Here is a 15,230-nt window from a genome sequence, read left to right on the forward strand (position 1 = left end):
GGGGACTGTCCAAGGCCATGCAGCCAGACTGAGGCAAAGCCAGGCCTGGAGTCCCAACATACTGTGCCATGCTGTTCCAGTAATTAACAAATTAAAGTGCAAAACAGTCCCCAGGCTTCAGCCAATACTGAAAGCAAAAGAACTCTGCCTTCCTAAGCTCCTGTATTCTTCATGAAATTTTTCTCAAACCACTACCTGGGGGCTTATAAGATAAATAAACTCTTTGGGTACTCCAAATACTCAGCAACTATCCCTTTTCATGGTGTGAGAACATTCGCATGTGATGACCTACGCATGGGCCTCTGGTCTGCACAGTGACCACCAGCAGGCTGGGCTCTGGGTCTGTATCAGCAGTTGCTTGTGTACAAACTGTTCCCTAGCTCCTCGTTACTTGTAATGATCCCTGTCCCCCTTTTACTAAGCCAGTACAGACTCCCTGCCCACAGACTACAAGTGACAAACTAGAACATCTGTTTCCATAGTGAAAGCTACCTTGGTAACAAAATGAGCCAAGAATCTAATTTCTTTCTGAGTCCTTAAGCTCTTCCACCCTCTCACCCCCTTCCCCATTCCCTGCAGTCATTCACTGCTTCAAGGAGCACACATCGCCCCATGAATGGCATGTGACCCAGGCAGAGGTGATGTGGGGACCTCTGCCAACACCCAGCTCGTCACCAGCCAGGAGGAAAGAATGCCCAGCACTTCCTGTTACCTTCACATAGGACTTCTCTGTGTCCACAAGCTCCTGGATGACTTTTCGGAGGCGGTCTGCATCAGAGAGGTGGCGGGCCAGGGGCCTCAGAGGTGGATCCTGATTCTCCTTCAGTCCTTGCATGCCGTTTGTCTGGGTGTCGTTAAAACTCCTACACAGTGTGGCGATCTGTTCAGCACTCTGAGAGATGAGATTAGTTGGAAAATAATGCACAGAACACTCGCCATTTGTATCAGCTGCCCACCAAGGACACCAAGTGTCTCTATCTGTGCCCAGCACTTTTCAGGAATCACCAAAGGGCATATGTCTAGGGTCAAAAGTTTCATTCACCTCAAATCACTGTGGATTTCAATAAGGAAGATGTACACCTACACTCAGGTTCAGTATTTACACACAATGCTTCCCATTGTCCTAACAGCTGTCAGATGCTTCTTTAGTATTGAAACTAATCAAGACATAGAGCTGACCCCCATAGTAAAGTTGAGGTTGCTCAAAGATCAAGAAGGTATGGCTTTCTGAAGATCACAGAGGAAACAGCTTCATTTGGTCCAGCCTGTCCCCTCAACAGTTGGCTTAATCCAGCTTTCCATCTCCTCTATAAAAATAGCCTTGGGTGAAAAAAATTAAATACCTAAGAATATACTTTGCAGCCGGCTGGTACAGGGTTCAAACCCAGGACCTTGGTGTTATCAGCACTATGCTTTGCTTAGGAACAAACTTAACCAAGGAGGTGAAAGACTTCTACAGTGAAAACTGTAAAACTTTGAAGAGAGAAATTGAAGAGGACATAAATAAATGGAAAGATATTCCATGTTCATGGATTGGAAGAATTAATACCGAAAGTGATCTACAGATTTTTTTTAACCTACAGATTTAATGCAATCCCTATCAAAATACCAATGACATTCTTCACTGAAACAGAAAAAATGATCCAAAAATTCATATGGAACCAGAAAAGACCTTGAATAGCCAAAGAAATTTGGAGAAAAATGAACAAAGCTGGAGGTGTCACAGTACCTGACTTCAGATTATAGTACAAACCTATAGTCACCAAAACTGCATGGTACTGGCATAAAAACAGACAGATAGACCAATGGAACAGAACAGAGAGCCCAGAAATAAATTCATGCCCCTACAGCCAACTGATCTTTGACAAAGGTGCCAAGAGTACATATTGGGGAAAAGACAACCTCCACAGTAAATGGTGCTGGGAAAACTGGATAGCCATATGCAGAGGAATGAGAGTAGACCCCTATCTCTCACCATATAAAAAAACCAACTCAAAATGGATTAAATATTTAAATGTAAAACCTGAAACTATGAAACTACTAAAGAAAATATATGGGAATGATCCACGACATGGGGCTGGGCAAGGATTTTATAAATAAAACTTCAAAAATACAAACAATAAAAGCAAAAATAGCCAAGTGGGATTATATCAAACTAAAAACCTTTTGCACATCAAAGGAAACTGCAAACAGAGTGCAGACACAATCTATAGAATGGGAGAAAATATTTGCAAACTATACATCTGACAAGAGGTTAATATCAAGAATATATAAAGAACATAGCAGCAAAAAAATAACCCAATTGAGAAATGGGCAAAGGATCCTAACAGATATTGTTCAAAAGAAGATATACAAATGGCCAATGGGCATATGAAAAAATGTTTAACATCACTAATCATGAGGGAAATGCAAATCAAAACAATGAGATACCACCTCACTCCAGTTAGTATGGCTATTATCAAAAAGACAAAAGAGGACCGGCCCCGTGGCTCACTCGGGACAGTGCAGTGCTGGTAGCGCCAAGGCCACGGGTTTGTATCCTGTATGGGGATGGCCGATGCGCTCACTGGCTGAGCGTGGTGCAGTCGACACCAAGCCGAGGGTTGCAATCCCCTTACTGGTCAAAAAAAAAAGACGAAACAAATGTTAGTGAGGATATGGACAAAAGGGAACCCTTGTACACGGTTGGTAGGAGTGTAAACTAGTACAGCCATTGTGGAAATCAGTATGGAGATTCCTCAAAAAATTAAAAATAGAACTACCATTTTATCCAGCAATCCCACTACTGGGTATATACCCAATGGAAATGAAGTCAGTTGGTTGAAGAGATATCTGCACTCCCATGTCTACTGCAGCACAATTTACAATAGCCAAAATATGGAATCAACCTAAGTGTCCAACAACAGTTGAACAGATTTAAAAAACTGTACTATATATAGCAATGGAATACTATTCAGCCATAAAAAGGAATGAAATCCTTTCATTTGCACCAACGTGGATAGACTTGGAGTTCATTACATTAAGTGAAGTAAGCCAGGCAAAGGAAGACAAATACGATGTGATCTCACTCATATATGGACTCTAAGAGGAAAAAAAGTTGATATTATAGAGACAGAATAGAACAGAGACTGGGGAGGGAAGGGAAGAGAGGGAAAACAGTGAGAGGCTGGCCAACAGGTACAAAATTACCATTAGATGGGAGGAATAAGTGCTGGTGCTCTATTGCACAGCAGGGTGACTATGGTTAACAGTTAAGTTTTATATATTACATAATAGGTAGAGAAGCAACTTTTCAATATTCTCACCACAAAGAAATGATAAATGCATGAGGTGATTGATGCATAACACCTGATTTGATTATTTTTTCCTGACCTGATTATACAACATATATGTATCAAAACGTCAGATTGTACCCCAAAAGTAGTACAATTACCATGTGTAAGTTTAAATAAATAGCAATAATTAATGCATGAGGTGACTGATACATTAACTACCCTGACCCAATTATTATACAACATATATATGTATCCAAACATCAGAATGCACTCCATAGATATGCATAATTACAATGTGTATGTTTAAAAAATAGAAATAGATTAGAGGTTACCAGAAACAGGGGGAAGGAATAACGTTTAATAGGTATAGAGTTTATGTTCAGTATGACAAAGTTTTTGAAATAGAGGTGATAGTCACATAGCATCCTGAATGTGATTGATTCTACAAATTATGTTTCAAAATGGCTAAAATGAGGGCCAGCCCGCAGCTCACTTGGGAGAGTGTGGTGCTGATAACACCAAGGCCACGGGTTCAGATCCCTATATAGGGTGAGCATGGTGCTGACAACACCAAGTCAAGGGTTAAGACCTTCTTACTGGTCATCTTAAAAAAAAAAAAAAAATGGCTAAAATGGCAAATCTTATGTTATATATATTTTACCACAAATATAAAATAGAAATTAATTTATAACCAAAACAAAACAAACAACAACAAAGAAAGCTGCCCTAGGAGATTCAGGAATGGAGCAGCACAACAGCGGTTTGCGGATGATGCTGCCATATGGAGTCAAATTCAACCGTGTCGCACTGCAGACTTCTGCCAGGTAGCAGAGGCATGAGAGAGAAGGTCTTGAGCTGCTGTGCATGCTAGGGATGGGGCAGAGGCAGAAAGGGATAAGAAAGATAAGACCTCTCCCCTAAAGCGGCACAGATGGCAAAATGAAGCCTGGTGAGTGTGAGAGGGGATGCACCAGCTCTGCAGGAAACCTCCCAGAGGAGGGGGCTGAGCTGGGTATAAGCAGTGAGCAGCCATGGCCAGCCCGAGGGAGTGGGGGCCAAGAGAGAACAATCATTCCAGGCAACAGGGACAGAATCAGACAGATTAAGAGATAAGAAGGAACAGGAACCTCTGGGGGACCTACCAGCTTTCAGTGCAAGTTCCTATCTAGCTTCAAGCACAGTGTGATAACACCTTCTCCAGGAGAACCTCCTGCCTTAGGCTGGTGGTTTAAAGTCTTAATCAGGTTTTATCCTGTTGCTGGAGTGAGCAGGACTGAAGCCATGTTGGGACTTAAAACCACCTGGACTACAGGAAATTTTAAAAAGACAGTTTTTCTTAGCATGCATTTCTCTGAGTTTCCTCTTTTCCCATGGTTATTATTTGATATTTTGAACCTTGGTTACAGGCAAGATGACATTATTTATATAAATGTAAAGTTGTTTTCCAGATAGCCTGGAGCTGCAGACTGGTCATGAGGCATGTAACTAAGCAGACCTTGAGAAACCAAGGACGACATCAATAAAGCTATGTTGACCCTCCCCGAAGCAAATCAGAATCTAGACAGAAGCTAGACAGAGCCTTGGTGAGAATTTGCATCTGGCTCTTTGCGTCCCCCTCCCTCCTGCTTTTCATTTCTCATGTTCCATTCCCTCAACCCCCTCTTAAAAAAAACCCTCAGTAAATCTGAGTCTTTGAGAAGGTTTTAGTCTGACCATTCTCCTTCAGGTTTACTGGGGAAATGGGTTAGCTTAACATCTCTCCCTCAGATTACTGGTTTTTTTGAATAAAGCTGACTTCCTGTTCCATCAACACCCTCAGTAAATCTGAGTCTTTGAGAAGGTTTTAGTCTGACCATTCTCCTTCAGGTTTACTGGGGAAATGGGTTAGCCTAACATCTCTCCCTCAGATTACTGGTTTTTTTGAATAAAGCTGACTTCCTGTTCCATCAACATGTGACTTTGGAGTTGTTTTTGTTTGGTGGCAGGCGGCCGGACTTGGGCTCGGCAACACTCTATGCTCCCACAGTTGCCAGAGCATCATTAGATTACACTCACAATGTCCTCTGACTTCCTTCTTTCCATCCCATCCACACACATGTCCATCCCACCTTCCCACCTACTGGTCTGCACATGTGTCACAGGCTGGGACCACATCTTTAACACTGCCCCCAAAGGCCCAGCTCAACAGCTGGCATGCAGTAGGTGCTCATTTCACCTTTGTGACACTGAAATTGTTATTGAATAACAAAGCAACTTAGTCCCAACACAAATGACTAATATCCATCAATCTTTGGCAGCTTTCTGTCTCTCGACTGAAACTCTCCTTTCTTCAGTTTAAATGTCTTCATGCCTGACCTCTATCAATCTCTGCCTGGGGTAAAAACTCAACTTGTCAGAAGCATCTCAATACTTATTTTCTTTGCTTGGATATTTCAAAACATAAACAACTTACACAGCATGCTGGTCAACCTTGGTTGGCCTGATGCTATCGCCTGACAAACTGAAGTGCCTCAAAGAAAACACAGGCCACCCTCACCCACCCTCCCTTTCTGTTCTATCCTTTCCCTCAGTGCTCCCCCTCCCCCCAGTGTCTTCCTATGATGGAAATATACAATCAACATTAAAACTCAACACTGATCTCTGGTTGGTCTTTAATCCAATTTAATGAACACTAGTTGAGGGCCTGCTTTGTCTCCGAAAAAAAGGGAAAACAGTTTCTGAACAAGAGATAAGACTCACCAAGGTTGGAAACACCAAAGCACAGCCCTTGACAGTCTGCAAACCAACACAAGCTTGTGTGGAATGAATCAAAAATGTAATGCACATTAAATGAACAGAAGCATCACTGTGGAATAGGCTGTCCGGGAAGGCTTCAGTGAGGAAGTGGGTTGTAAAGGGGTACTGGAAGAAGAGGGTTCCGAGGGGATCCACAGGATGAGCCAAAGACACTGTGGCAGAATGAGCCCAGAAGTTCATGGAGCCTAACTCAAGGGGCCCCAGCAGGCATCTGCAGTGAGAACTCACAGACTACTGGGCTCCTTAAATAGAATTGCTTCTCTTTAATTTTGATATTAATCTTGGTGCAAAAGTTACATCAACCAGGTTACTAAGTCTCCAGCTAGTCACACGAACACATATAATTTTCTTCCAAAACAGTTCAGCGCACATATAAGTACTAATGATTCTCCTTGGATATACTATATTCTCTACCTGTTTTTATTTTTAACTGTGAACACAAGCATATTACTGGTAACCTGTCAGAAGACATTCATTTCTAGGTAAAATTTCAAAGATTAAGAAAACAGATGTGGATGTTAAGGCACCAATCAGAATGCAACTTGATTTGTTAAAATGTCTCATCATGTTTAATAACCACATTTTATGATTTGTTGCTGAAGAAACTCCAATGCTGTTCAGTCATGCCCTCCTAGCCTACTGGTAAACAGAACAGTGCAGCCGAGAGGCAGCTTCCCTTCTCTCCCAGGACGTGAGCATCCGGAAGGAACACCTAGGAATGTAACCAAACCACTCTAAATTCTGTACTCCTCCTAGTTTCCAGGGGACCTCGACCCTGGCCGAACACGAGCTTTTTGTGGGGAGCTTTGGACAGGGGGTATGTTCACCCATGCCTAGGACGACTGAACCAGAGCTCCTGAGGCCTCCACCATGGGAACTTTTTAAACACTTCCCTAATGAGGCTGATTGTGGCCTGCGTGAGAACTGCTGGTCTACCCATCAGCATGGCTACATTTTGCTTAGAGTAGTGCTGGCTCCAGTCAGATCACCCTGTCCCCAGGATCTGCTGCAAGGGATGGCCACCTAAAAGGTGTGTGGACTGAGCTGATGAGGCAGGAGGAAGTAGATGGAATCACACATCTGGTGGTCTAGGTCTGGCCCTCTGCTAACCGAGCTAAAAAAAAAAGGCGTATGATAATAATACTCAGACTCCAAAACTCACTTATTTGAAATCTCTGTACTGAGATTTGCACCACAAGCTCAGACAATGTAATCTTTCAATCCTGAAAACTAAGTTTCCAGGGCTGTAGAATCTATATTAAGCTTGCATATACTGTGTAAAATAAGATCTGACAAAATGCATCATACGTTAAATGGCATCTGGTGAGATTACAGCTTTGCCTTGCTGGGATGTCAAAATTCACACCTAACAATGCAGTGTTAAAATAACGAGATTTTTAAAATAAAGTATCTGGCTGTTTTAAAAATCAGAATTCATTTTAAGAATACTTCTCTTCTTTAAGTTAATACGTTAACTTCCAAAAAGTGAATGTTAGCTGAGATTTTTCACAGTAAGTCTACTTTTTAAGGTACCACAATTAAGTGTTCAAGTGCAACGAAGTCACCTCTTGCACATTTAACAGCTTAGCTAAAGAGGGTGGTGTGGTTTACTTGGGACCAAAAGGAGGCAGGGCTCCTAAAAGTTGAAGAGTAGTCATAAATGTGTTCTGAGACTGCATCTCAAAGAGTCACCTGGGTGGCTGTACTTCACTTCCTCCATTCTCAGCAGTGTTTAGAACACTGAACAGTTAAAGGCAGCGTTCTGGGCGGGTCTGATAAGCACTTTCCAGGAACAGTAACTATTTGGGTTGGGATATTTCACACAAATGGGGTGATGGGTGACAGGCATACACAAGACCCAGAATACCCGAGTTCTAGTGTGGCTCTGCCCCCAGTCCTCCATGCAATCCTAGGCAAGACTCATTCTGAGTCTTCAGTGTCCTGATCAGTGAAGCAGCAGCAGGAGTGCCTCTCTCATCTAGCAACCCCTTCAAACTACCATTCAGGTCAAGGAGGAAAGGGAACTTGCATTGATTGGGCGCCTGCTCTCGACCAGCCACACACACCTGGGCAGTGCTCCTGCAGAGCACACAGCATTTCATCTTTTCCCTGACCTGCTGAGGGGTGAGGTGGCTATGGCAGGACCTTTATGACATAGAATCTGTGTCCTCTTTAGCTCTCCACACAGTGCCAGCCCCTCCCAGGTGTTTAGCAGGACACGGGCAGAGTAGGCTTGCTCCTTGCAGCTACCTTTGCCCCCACATGGCAAGGGTTGTCCTGGCTCTGGGGTTCCAGGGACACAGCCACCTGCCTCTGGACACCAGCTTGGCTTAGAGAGGCAGACATGGCTCCCCCACATACACAGCCAACTGGGAAGTCTATTAGGCATTTCCCACCCCCACTCCCAGAATGCTGCTTTAAAAGCAAAAAACAGACAATCACAAGTTAGGGCTGGGCATGTGTGATGATTCGGTAGCCTAACAGTGTGTGCGCATGCAGAATAAAAAAACACTGGCACTTGAAGTGTGGGCCTCAGACTGGTGTTTTCCAATTTGTGGCAATCAATGCTAAAAGCTTAGATTCATTGTGGGCCTTATCTTTACAGAAGGGCAGAAAACAAACATTTTCTTTATGAATTCATAAAAAAGTTAAATGAAAACTTTCTTCCCCAAAACTGTGCTGTCTGGAAAAGCAATGATAAGGACCAAAGAAAAAAATTTTTTTTCAGGTTTTTAAGGTTTCGCTAAGATCATCCCTGCTTGAAAATGATTTCACCTTATGTATAGATGACGAGCAGCTCACTCAGGAGCTCTGAATTCAGGCAGACACCTAAGCAGTGTTATCTACGTTTTAGTTTCATTGTATGGATAAGGACACCTTCTGCTTCTTTATATAAGGATTGAAACACGCCTACTTCCAAGGAACCCATAAAGGCATTTCTTGGAGTTGCAAATTGCTTAGGATGATCAAGAGCACCCCAAATCAAAAGAACTGCAGGGGCGGAGTCTCTTTCTCAAACCGAGCTCTGAGGTGCTCAGATGACCCCTCTAACATGGATCCAGCACCGTACTTTTCAACAGCAAAACATCATGACAGCCTCCTTTTGACCTAGATTTGTAAAATATGCACCCCTTATCACAACTCCTCTGATTTTTACTCTGCTCTTATTTGGAGACATCACTGCCTAACACTTTTCAATTTCTCTGTGGGTTTTGGACCTTAAAAAGAAAACTTTCTATGGGATAATTATTCAGAACTATTTGGAGAATGTGGCTGAGATTTTGTGGCTACCACATGAAACAATGGCATGATCAGGAGTTCCGTGCGCATCAGATGCTGAGCTACATTCCCACCTTTCCTGGCTCTGTGTGCAACTGTGCCTTCACTTAGGGACTCCAGGTGCTGCAAACTCTTCTGTCAAAGGCATCTGTTTTGTACTACTTGGGCTCAAAAAACATTTCCAGCCTAAGAAAAAAGGTTTAAAAGAGCTGCATAATTTGGGGTAATTTTTCATACAGAAACAAACAACAGCATTTGCAGTGTGTACTACTTTTGAATTCCTGATTTAGAGGAAAAGGATGTTAACTCTGGGGGCATGGATCAGTCACAGACTTATCCAACACACAGACCTACAAGAAAAACCACTGTCATACTGCGTGGTTAATGTCATGACACAGGTTTGTAATCATTCGGCAGGTCCCTGGCTGCCCTGTGGCCTCTTCTCCCTCCACTATCCTGACCAGCTCATTGACCTAGACTGAATCCAAGCCTGGATAACGTCCACAGAGTTTCACCACACCAGGACATCAGGATAGAACTAGGCTTCTACTACTTCTGTTGCACCTAAAAAGAATGTTGGAAGAAATTTTCAAAAATACATGGTAGACCTGGGGTAAATGGCCAGTTATCCTCAAAGATAGTCTAGCTCTGTAAGGGTGTGACTTATATGGTTTGTGTTCTCATATACTGAGTACGAAAAATAATTCCCAGTACATTGGAAACCATGAGGAGGCTGTATTACTAAATGATCTCCTAGTGTGACTATGGTGTCAGCTATCATATTCTAGCAAATTAGTTAAAAAAGAAAAGTTCCCCTTAGGAAAAAAAGACTATCTAAAAATTACACAAAGGACTTTTTCTCAACTTACTCTGCTCATCATTAAAGTCACCATCTAACTTACGGAAAGATCTAATATTATCCCCACATGTTATTTGCAAAGGGAATCTAGAAGGACCACAGAAAGTCAAAAGGCTAATGGGCAGAAGCAGGCTATAGCTTTGACTGAGGTGGATCCCCCACATCCTGGGCTTCACAGCAGGAACAGGGTGGGCCCACGTCCTGCTTGTCCAACCTCAGCTGCCCTGGGCTGTCCCATCGTAGCCGGGTCAGAATTCTAGGGCTAACCTGTTAGATGCATGCGGGCGGCCAGCCGGCTTGCAGGCCAAGTGGAGAGGGCAACACCAGGTCCAGTTTCTGGTGGGAGGGGGGAGTTAAAAAAACACTCAAGACGACGAATGACACTTATATTTGAGGGACAAACCATTCGTTTTATGGTGATATACTGAAAACGCCAAGGAAATGGCATGAAAATTTATATTTATCAAAATGGTACAAAAAGGATGAAGAAATGCTGCTTGAAAAAGTCCCATATCTCTTGTTATCTAGACTACATAGTTTTATTTCCAGAAGTTACACTAGGCAGAAAGACAATAAAACCTGACAGTAAATATTAACCCCAAAAAACCATGGTATAAAAATGCAATGAGACGTACATAGCAGTGACCAATGACAAGAGAGATTGACATCTGTTGACCAAAAAAGGAGGACGTGATATATTAGTAAGAGAAGAAAGTAGGCCAGCATTTTTTAAAGTAACTTTTTATGTATACTTACTATATATAAACATGCATGCATAGATTTTTATGAAATGGAATGATATATATAAAAAACAAATGCAGTGGTAACACTGCATTTCAAGTTATTATAATTTTAATCTTTTGGCTTAACTAAATATTCTCAGTTTTATAGTGGTTGAATTTTTTAAATGGAATCCTTTCCTGTTGCTTTAAAAATATGGCTTGATGTAGAAACGACCTTATAAGACATTCTGTTACCATGAGGTCACCTTAATGAAAAAGACTGACACAGTCCTTCTGCTGAGTGCCCGGAGTTTGGCTGGAAAGACAGGCTTTGAGCAAGTAAGAGACCTACTGTGATCAAAGCAAGGACAGGGACAGCCAACTCTGAAGCCATGACCTCAAGGGTAAATAAAGTTAGCTGAGGCTGGCCAGTGAGCTCAGTTGGTTAGAGCGTGGTGTTGTAACACCAAAGTGGAGGGTTCAGATCCCCTTTCCCAGCCAGCTGCCAAAATAATAATAATAATAATAATAATAATAATAATAATGAATTTGGCTAAACTAAGCAAAGCTTGGGGCTGGGGAAAGCATGGAGTGTGCCAAGAACCAAAAGCCAGTGTGGCAGTGACTGAGGGTCAGGCCGTACAGGGAGACATGGCAGCAGAGAGAGCAGAGAACTGTGGACACCCAAGAAGGAGGGCATGAGATAGTGAACTTTAGATGAAGCATAGCTCAGGGAAGAGCAGAGACAAGTGAGGCGACCTACTTGGAAGTTGAGTATGGTGGTCTTGCTGTGGCACCTCCACAATCCTTGCCATCTACTGGCTGCACAGCTGTGGTAGCATTAAGAGGGTGGATGTGCAGTAGCGGTGGTGCAGTCCTCACCTGAGATCTGTCACTCTTCATTACCCCAGTGTAAGCACGAAATGCACACCATGGGCCTCAAAGTATGCTAAGCTTTCTTAAATGATTACTTTTCTCAAGACAGGAGATTTATGCACACAGGCTCTTGAGTTAAAACCCTGGCCATGGCAGTTACCCCCTGTGTGACCTTGACTAACTTCTCCCTGGCTCAGTTTACTCACCTGTGAAGCAGGACTCACATTTGGTAGGGTTGTTGAGAAGACTGAGTGAGATAAAATGTGTAAAAATACTTAGCATAGTACCAGGATCGATAAAGGACAGGATGCAATGAAAGTTATGATATGCACTGAGAGTTTAATGTCTCAAATTCTGCTATTCATAAAAGTATGGATGAATAAATGTTCCTTAAGTGCCTTGAAGGAAGGGCCAGGACAATTGAGTTTCATTTAATCAGCAATGTTTATGGTGCGACTCCTCTCTGCCAGTCTCTGTTCTGGGTTCTGAGGGTAAAGAGCAGAAAAAGGTGACAAGGACGAGGACAACTAAAAGGAAACAAACAGCGTCTCAGACAGAGGTGGCAATTGCTGTGGGGAAAACAAAACAGAGAGGAGGTCATGGAGGGCTGGGGCAGGGGTGGGCTGCAGCTTTAACAGGTGGTCAGAGAAGGAGAAGGTAGGGGAGGGAGCAGACACTCAGACATCTAGAGAAAGGGCAGCCCGGGACAACTCATGGACAAATTTTTTTGAGAAAGCTGAGGGCATTTACGTGTCAAATGAGTGTACCAAGTGGCAAATGCTCAGTGTTCAGATGGCACACCCCCAGGAAGGCAGGTAAGAGCTGTGTGCCCGGAGGGAGGAAGTGCCATGGTCATTATTATGTGGCTTTCCAAACCAGAGTCACAGCAGGGCACTCTGCTCCTCCAGGAAGAAGCAGCTGGGTGGCAGAGCCAGCAGGGACAGGAAGAGAGCCAGGACGGGTTTGTGTGTCCTCACTGCCTGCCTTCTGCTTGGTTTCCTTATTTAACAGGAGTCTGGTCAGAATTCAGGAATGAATAAGACATGCTCTCTCTGCCGAGGATGTTTCAAGGACAAGGGCAGCATTTCTACACAACCCGGCACCTCTTTCCCATAAAAATATTGGGTGTTTCCATGTCAGTTTTACAGAATTCACACAAAATGGCTAATCTAATCTATGACTCCTGTGCCAGGTACTTCATTTTCTCTTCTCCATTTCGCACCCAGAAAGAAAGATATGGCTTACTTGTGGTGTATAATTAAACCTATGCATCAAGAAAAAGGCGTGTGGACCAGAATTTTTCTGACTTGTGGATTCAAAATTATGATACACGCAGTATAGAACAGACTTTGGTGAGCCCACTGTGAAACAAACAGTTGAGTTAAGGTGGATCATTAGGGTAGGGGTCAGCAAACTATGGCTGCAGGCCAAATCCAGCCTGCCATCTGTTATTGTAAATGAAGTTTTATTAGAATTTGGCCATGCTCACTCATCTCTGTATTACTGCTGCTTTTGCACTATAATGCAGAGGGGCAAGTACTTTTGGTGGCCTAAAATATTTACTGTCTAACCCTTTACAGAAAAAGTTTGCCATCTCCTGATATAGAGAGATGAACCCAGATCCAAAAAGCTGCTTCTTCTGAACTAAAACTCAAAAATATTCTATAAAACTTTATTCTGAAAGTTTTCAGTAAGTAAATTAAAGAATAAATTTTAAAAATGACTTTTATATGTTATTTTTCTAGAGAGTACAAATGACGTCACACAAGATATGAAAACTTTTATGTAGTATGCTTTCCACTATGTCAAAAACAAAACAAAAACACCTGTGTTCTCATCTAGCTCAGATCCAGAGCTCAGAAAAATATCACTTAATTTCTCTTAATGGTTTTTGTTTTGTGTTGCTTTTTGATAGATGGGATGATTCTGTTTGCTTATAACTTGGGGCATTTAGACCTATACTTAAATTCTTTCTATAATTACACCTTATATCACTTAACATTCACTCTAAAGATATTTGTCTAATTAAAGAAATCTCTAAACCAATGTCTTCCAACTCAATTTTTTCCAAAAACATGTACTTAACTATAACTTTTCTTATTTTTCAGTTCTACCCTTCACTCGCACTGTCCCATACATAGGTATTTATCCCAGGTCATAGCTCCCTTTTTATTCTCTTCAATTTTCTCTCATAGCCTACTTTTGTCCTGATAATCACATAAATTAGATTAAACTTGTGTATTTATAATAAGTCTCTCACTGGTGGTTAGTTTTCTATTTAATACTTTCATTCTAGTTGGCTGTCATATTTACTGCCAGTTTTCTAAAACACAACACGTCTATTCCAGAATTGTCTCTGACTTAATTCTTGGCAACTGACAATATATTATTGAGTAGTTTTGCAGGAAAGGTCTTTAAGTGTTACATATTCTGAGGATTTACAGAGTTGAGATTTTTTCTTTTTGCATATTAGTGGTTGGACACTAAAGAACTAAAAAGATTATCCATCACTTTATTGAAGAGAAAACATGTAAATAACACCAACAGTGATCAAATTCTGACAGTCTAGAGCTTTGCCAAATCTTCATTAGCCATCAATTATGTGGGCAGGTAAAGTCTATACCATAAATAGAAGACTGTAGAAGATACAGCTGAATCCTGAAAATGGGTAGATCTCGCATACTTAGATCTAACAGTTCAGGCTTAAACGGCTTAAAATGGCTATGCCCAACTACCTAAGCTTAGACTGTCCCCCAGCTAAGTCCTCTCTCCCTTTCTCTGGTTCCTTAAGAAATTTTCATTCTAGTTGTAATCCATGTGGGTTCCTAGTTGCCTTACCTAGAAAAACAAAAAGTAGGGCAGCACGTGCTCCCAGCTGCAAACCAAGCACTCAGCTCTGAGAGAAGTTCTAAGAGGCTCAGAAAACAGTAATTCCATTGCAACTATTCCAGTTCCTCAACGATATTCCTTGGGCATCTTAGATCAGCCTCTGGATTGTTGTAAAGAGTTGCATTCTCTGCTGACTCTCTCTAGCTATGTGGTCTACCTCCTTTGGAACATAAACCTTGGGTTCTCAGACTCGTCTTGTCAGTGGGGGTATGGGAGAGGTGGGGACATGGGAGAGGTGGGGGCTTTGAAGTGACACAGACTAATACAATCTATTTGTTACTTTCCCTTCACTGCTCTTAATTACTGGAGCCCTACCACTGAACAAGTAGTCTTTGTATTAGATTTCGTCATCATGGACATATTGTTGCCATGTAGAAATTTTATCTTAGAAATATTTTCATAGGAACCCATAGACAGACACCATTAGGACAGCCACCAGTGGGGTTGTTTCTTGATACCACTTTTACTGTTGATGAAGTTACCCTACTTCCCTGCAATCTCTCTCCCACCACCACCAAAAAAAAAAAAAAAAAG

General features: G+C 42.2%; 1 protein-coding gene across 2 annotated transcripts in view; it reads right to left on the reverse strand.

The window, feature by feature from the left end:
• The window catches only part of TIAM2 (T-cell lymphoma invasion and metastasis 2), a 119,976-nt gene that overhangs the window by 14,475 nt on the left and 90,271 nt on the right, over window positions 1–15,230 (reverse strand). For both annotated transcript variants that reach the window (XM_008575226.1, XM_008575227.1), the window contains one exon: window positions 713–892. In XM_008575226.1, the coding sequence (XP_008573448.1) occupies window positions 713–892 (180 nt within the window). The remainder of the gene's footprint in view (window positions 1–712; window positions 893–15,230) is intronic.

Source organism: Galeopterus variegatus, unplaced genomic scaffold (genome assembly GCF_000696425.1).
Source record: "Galeopterus variegatus unplaced genomic scaffold, G_variegatus-3.0.2 Scaffold1158, whole genome shotgun sequence".
NCBI lineage: Eukaryota > Metazoa > Chordata > Mammalia > Dermoptera > Cynocephalidae > Galeopterus > Galeopterus variegatus.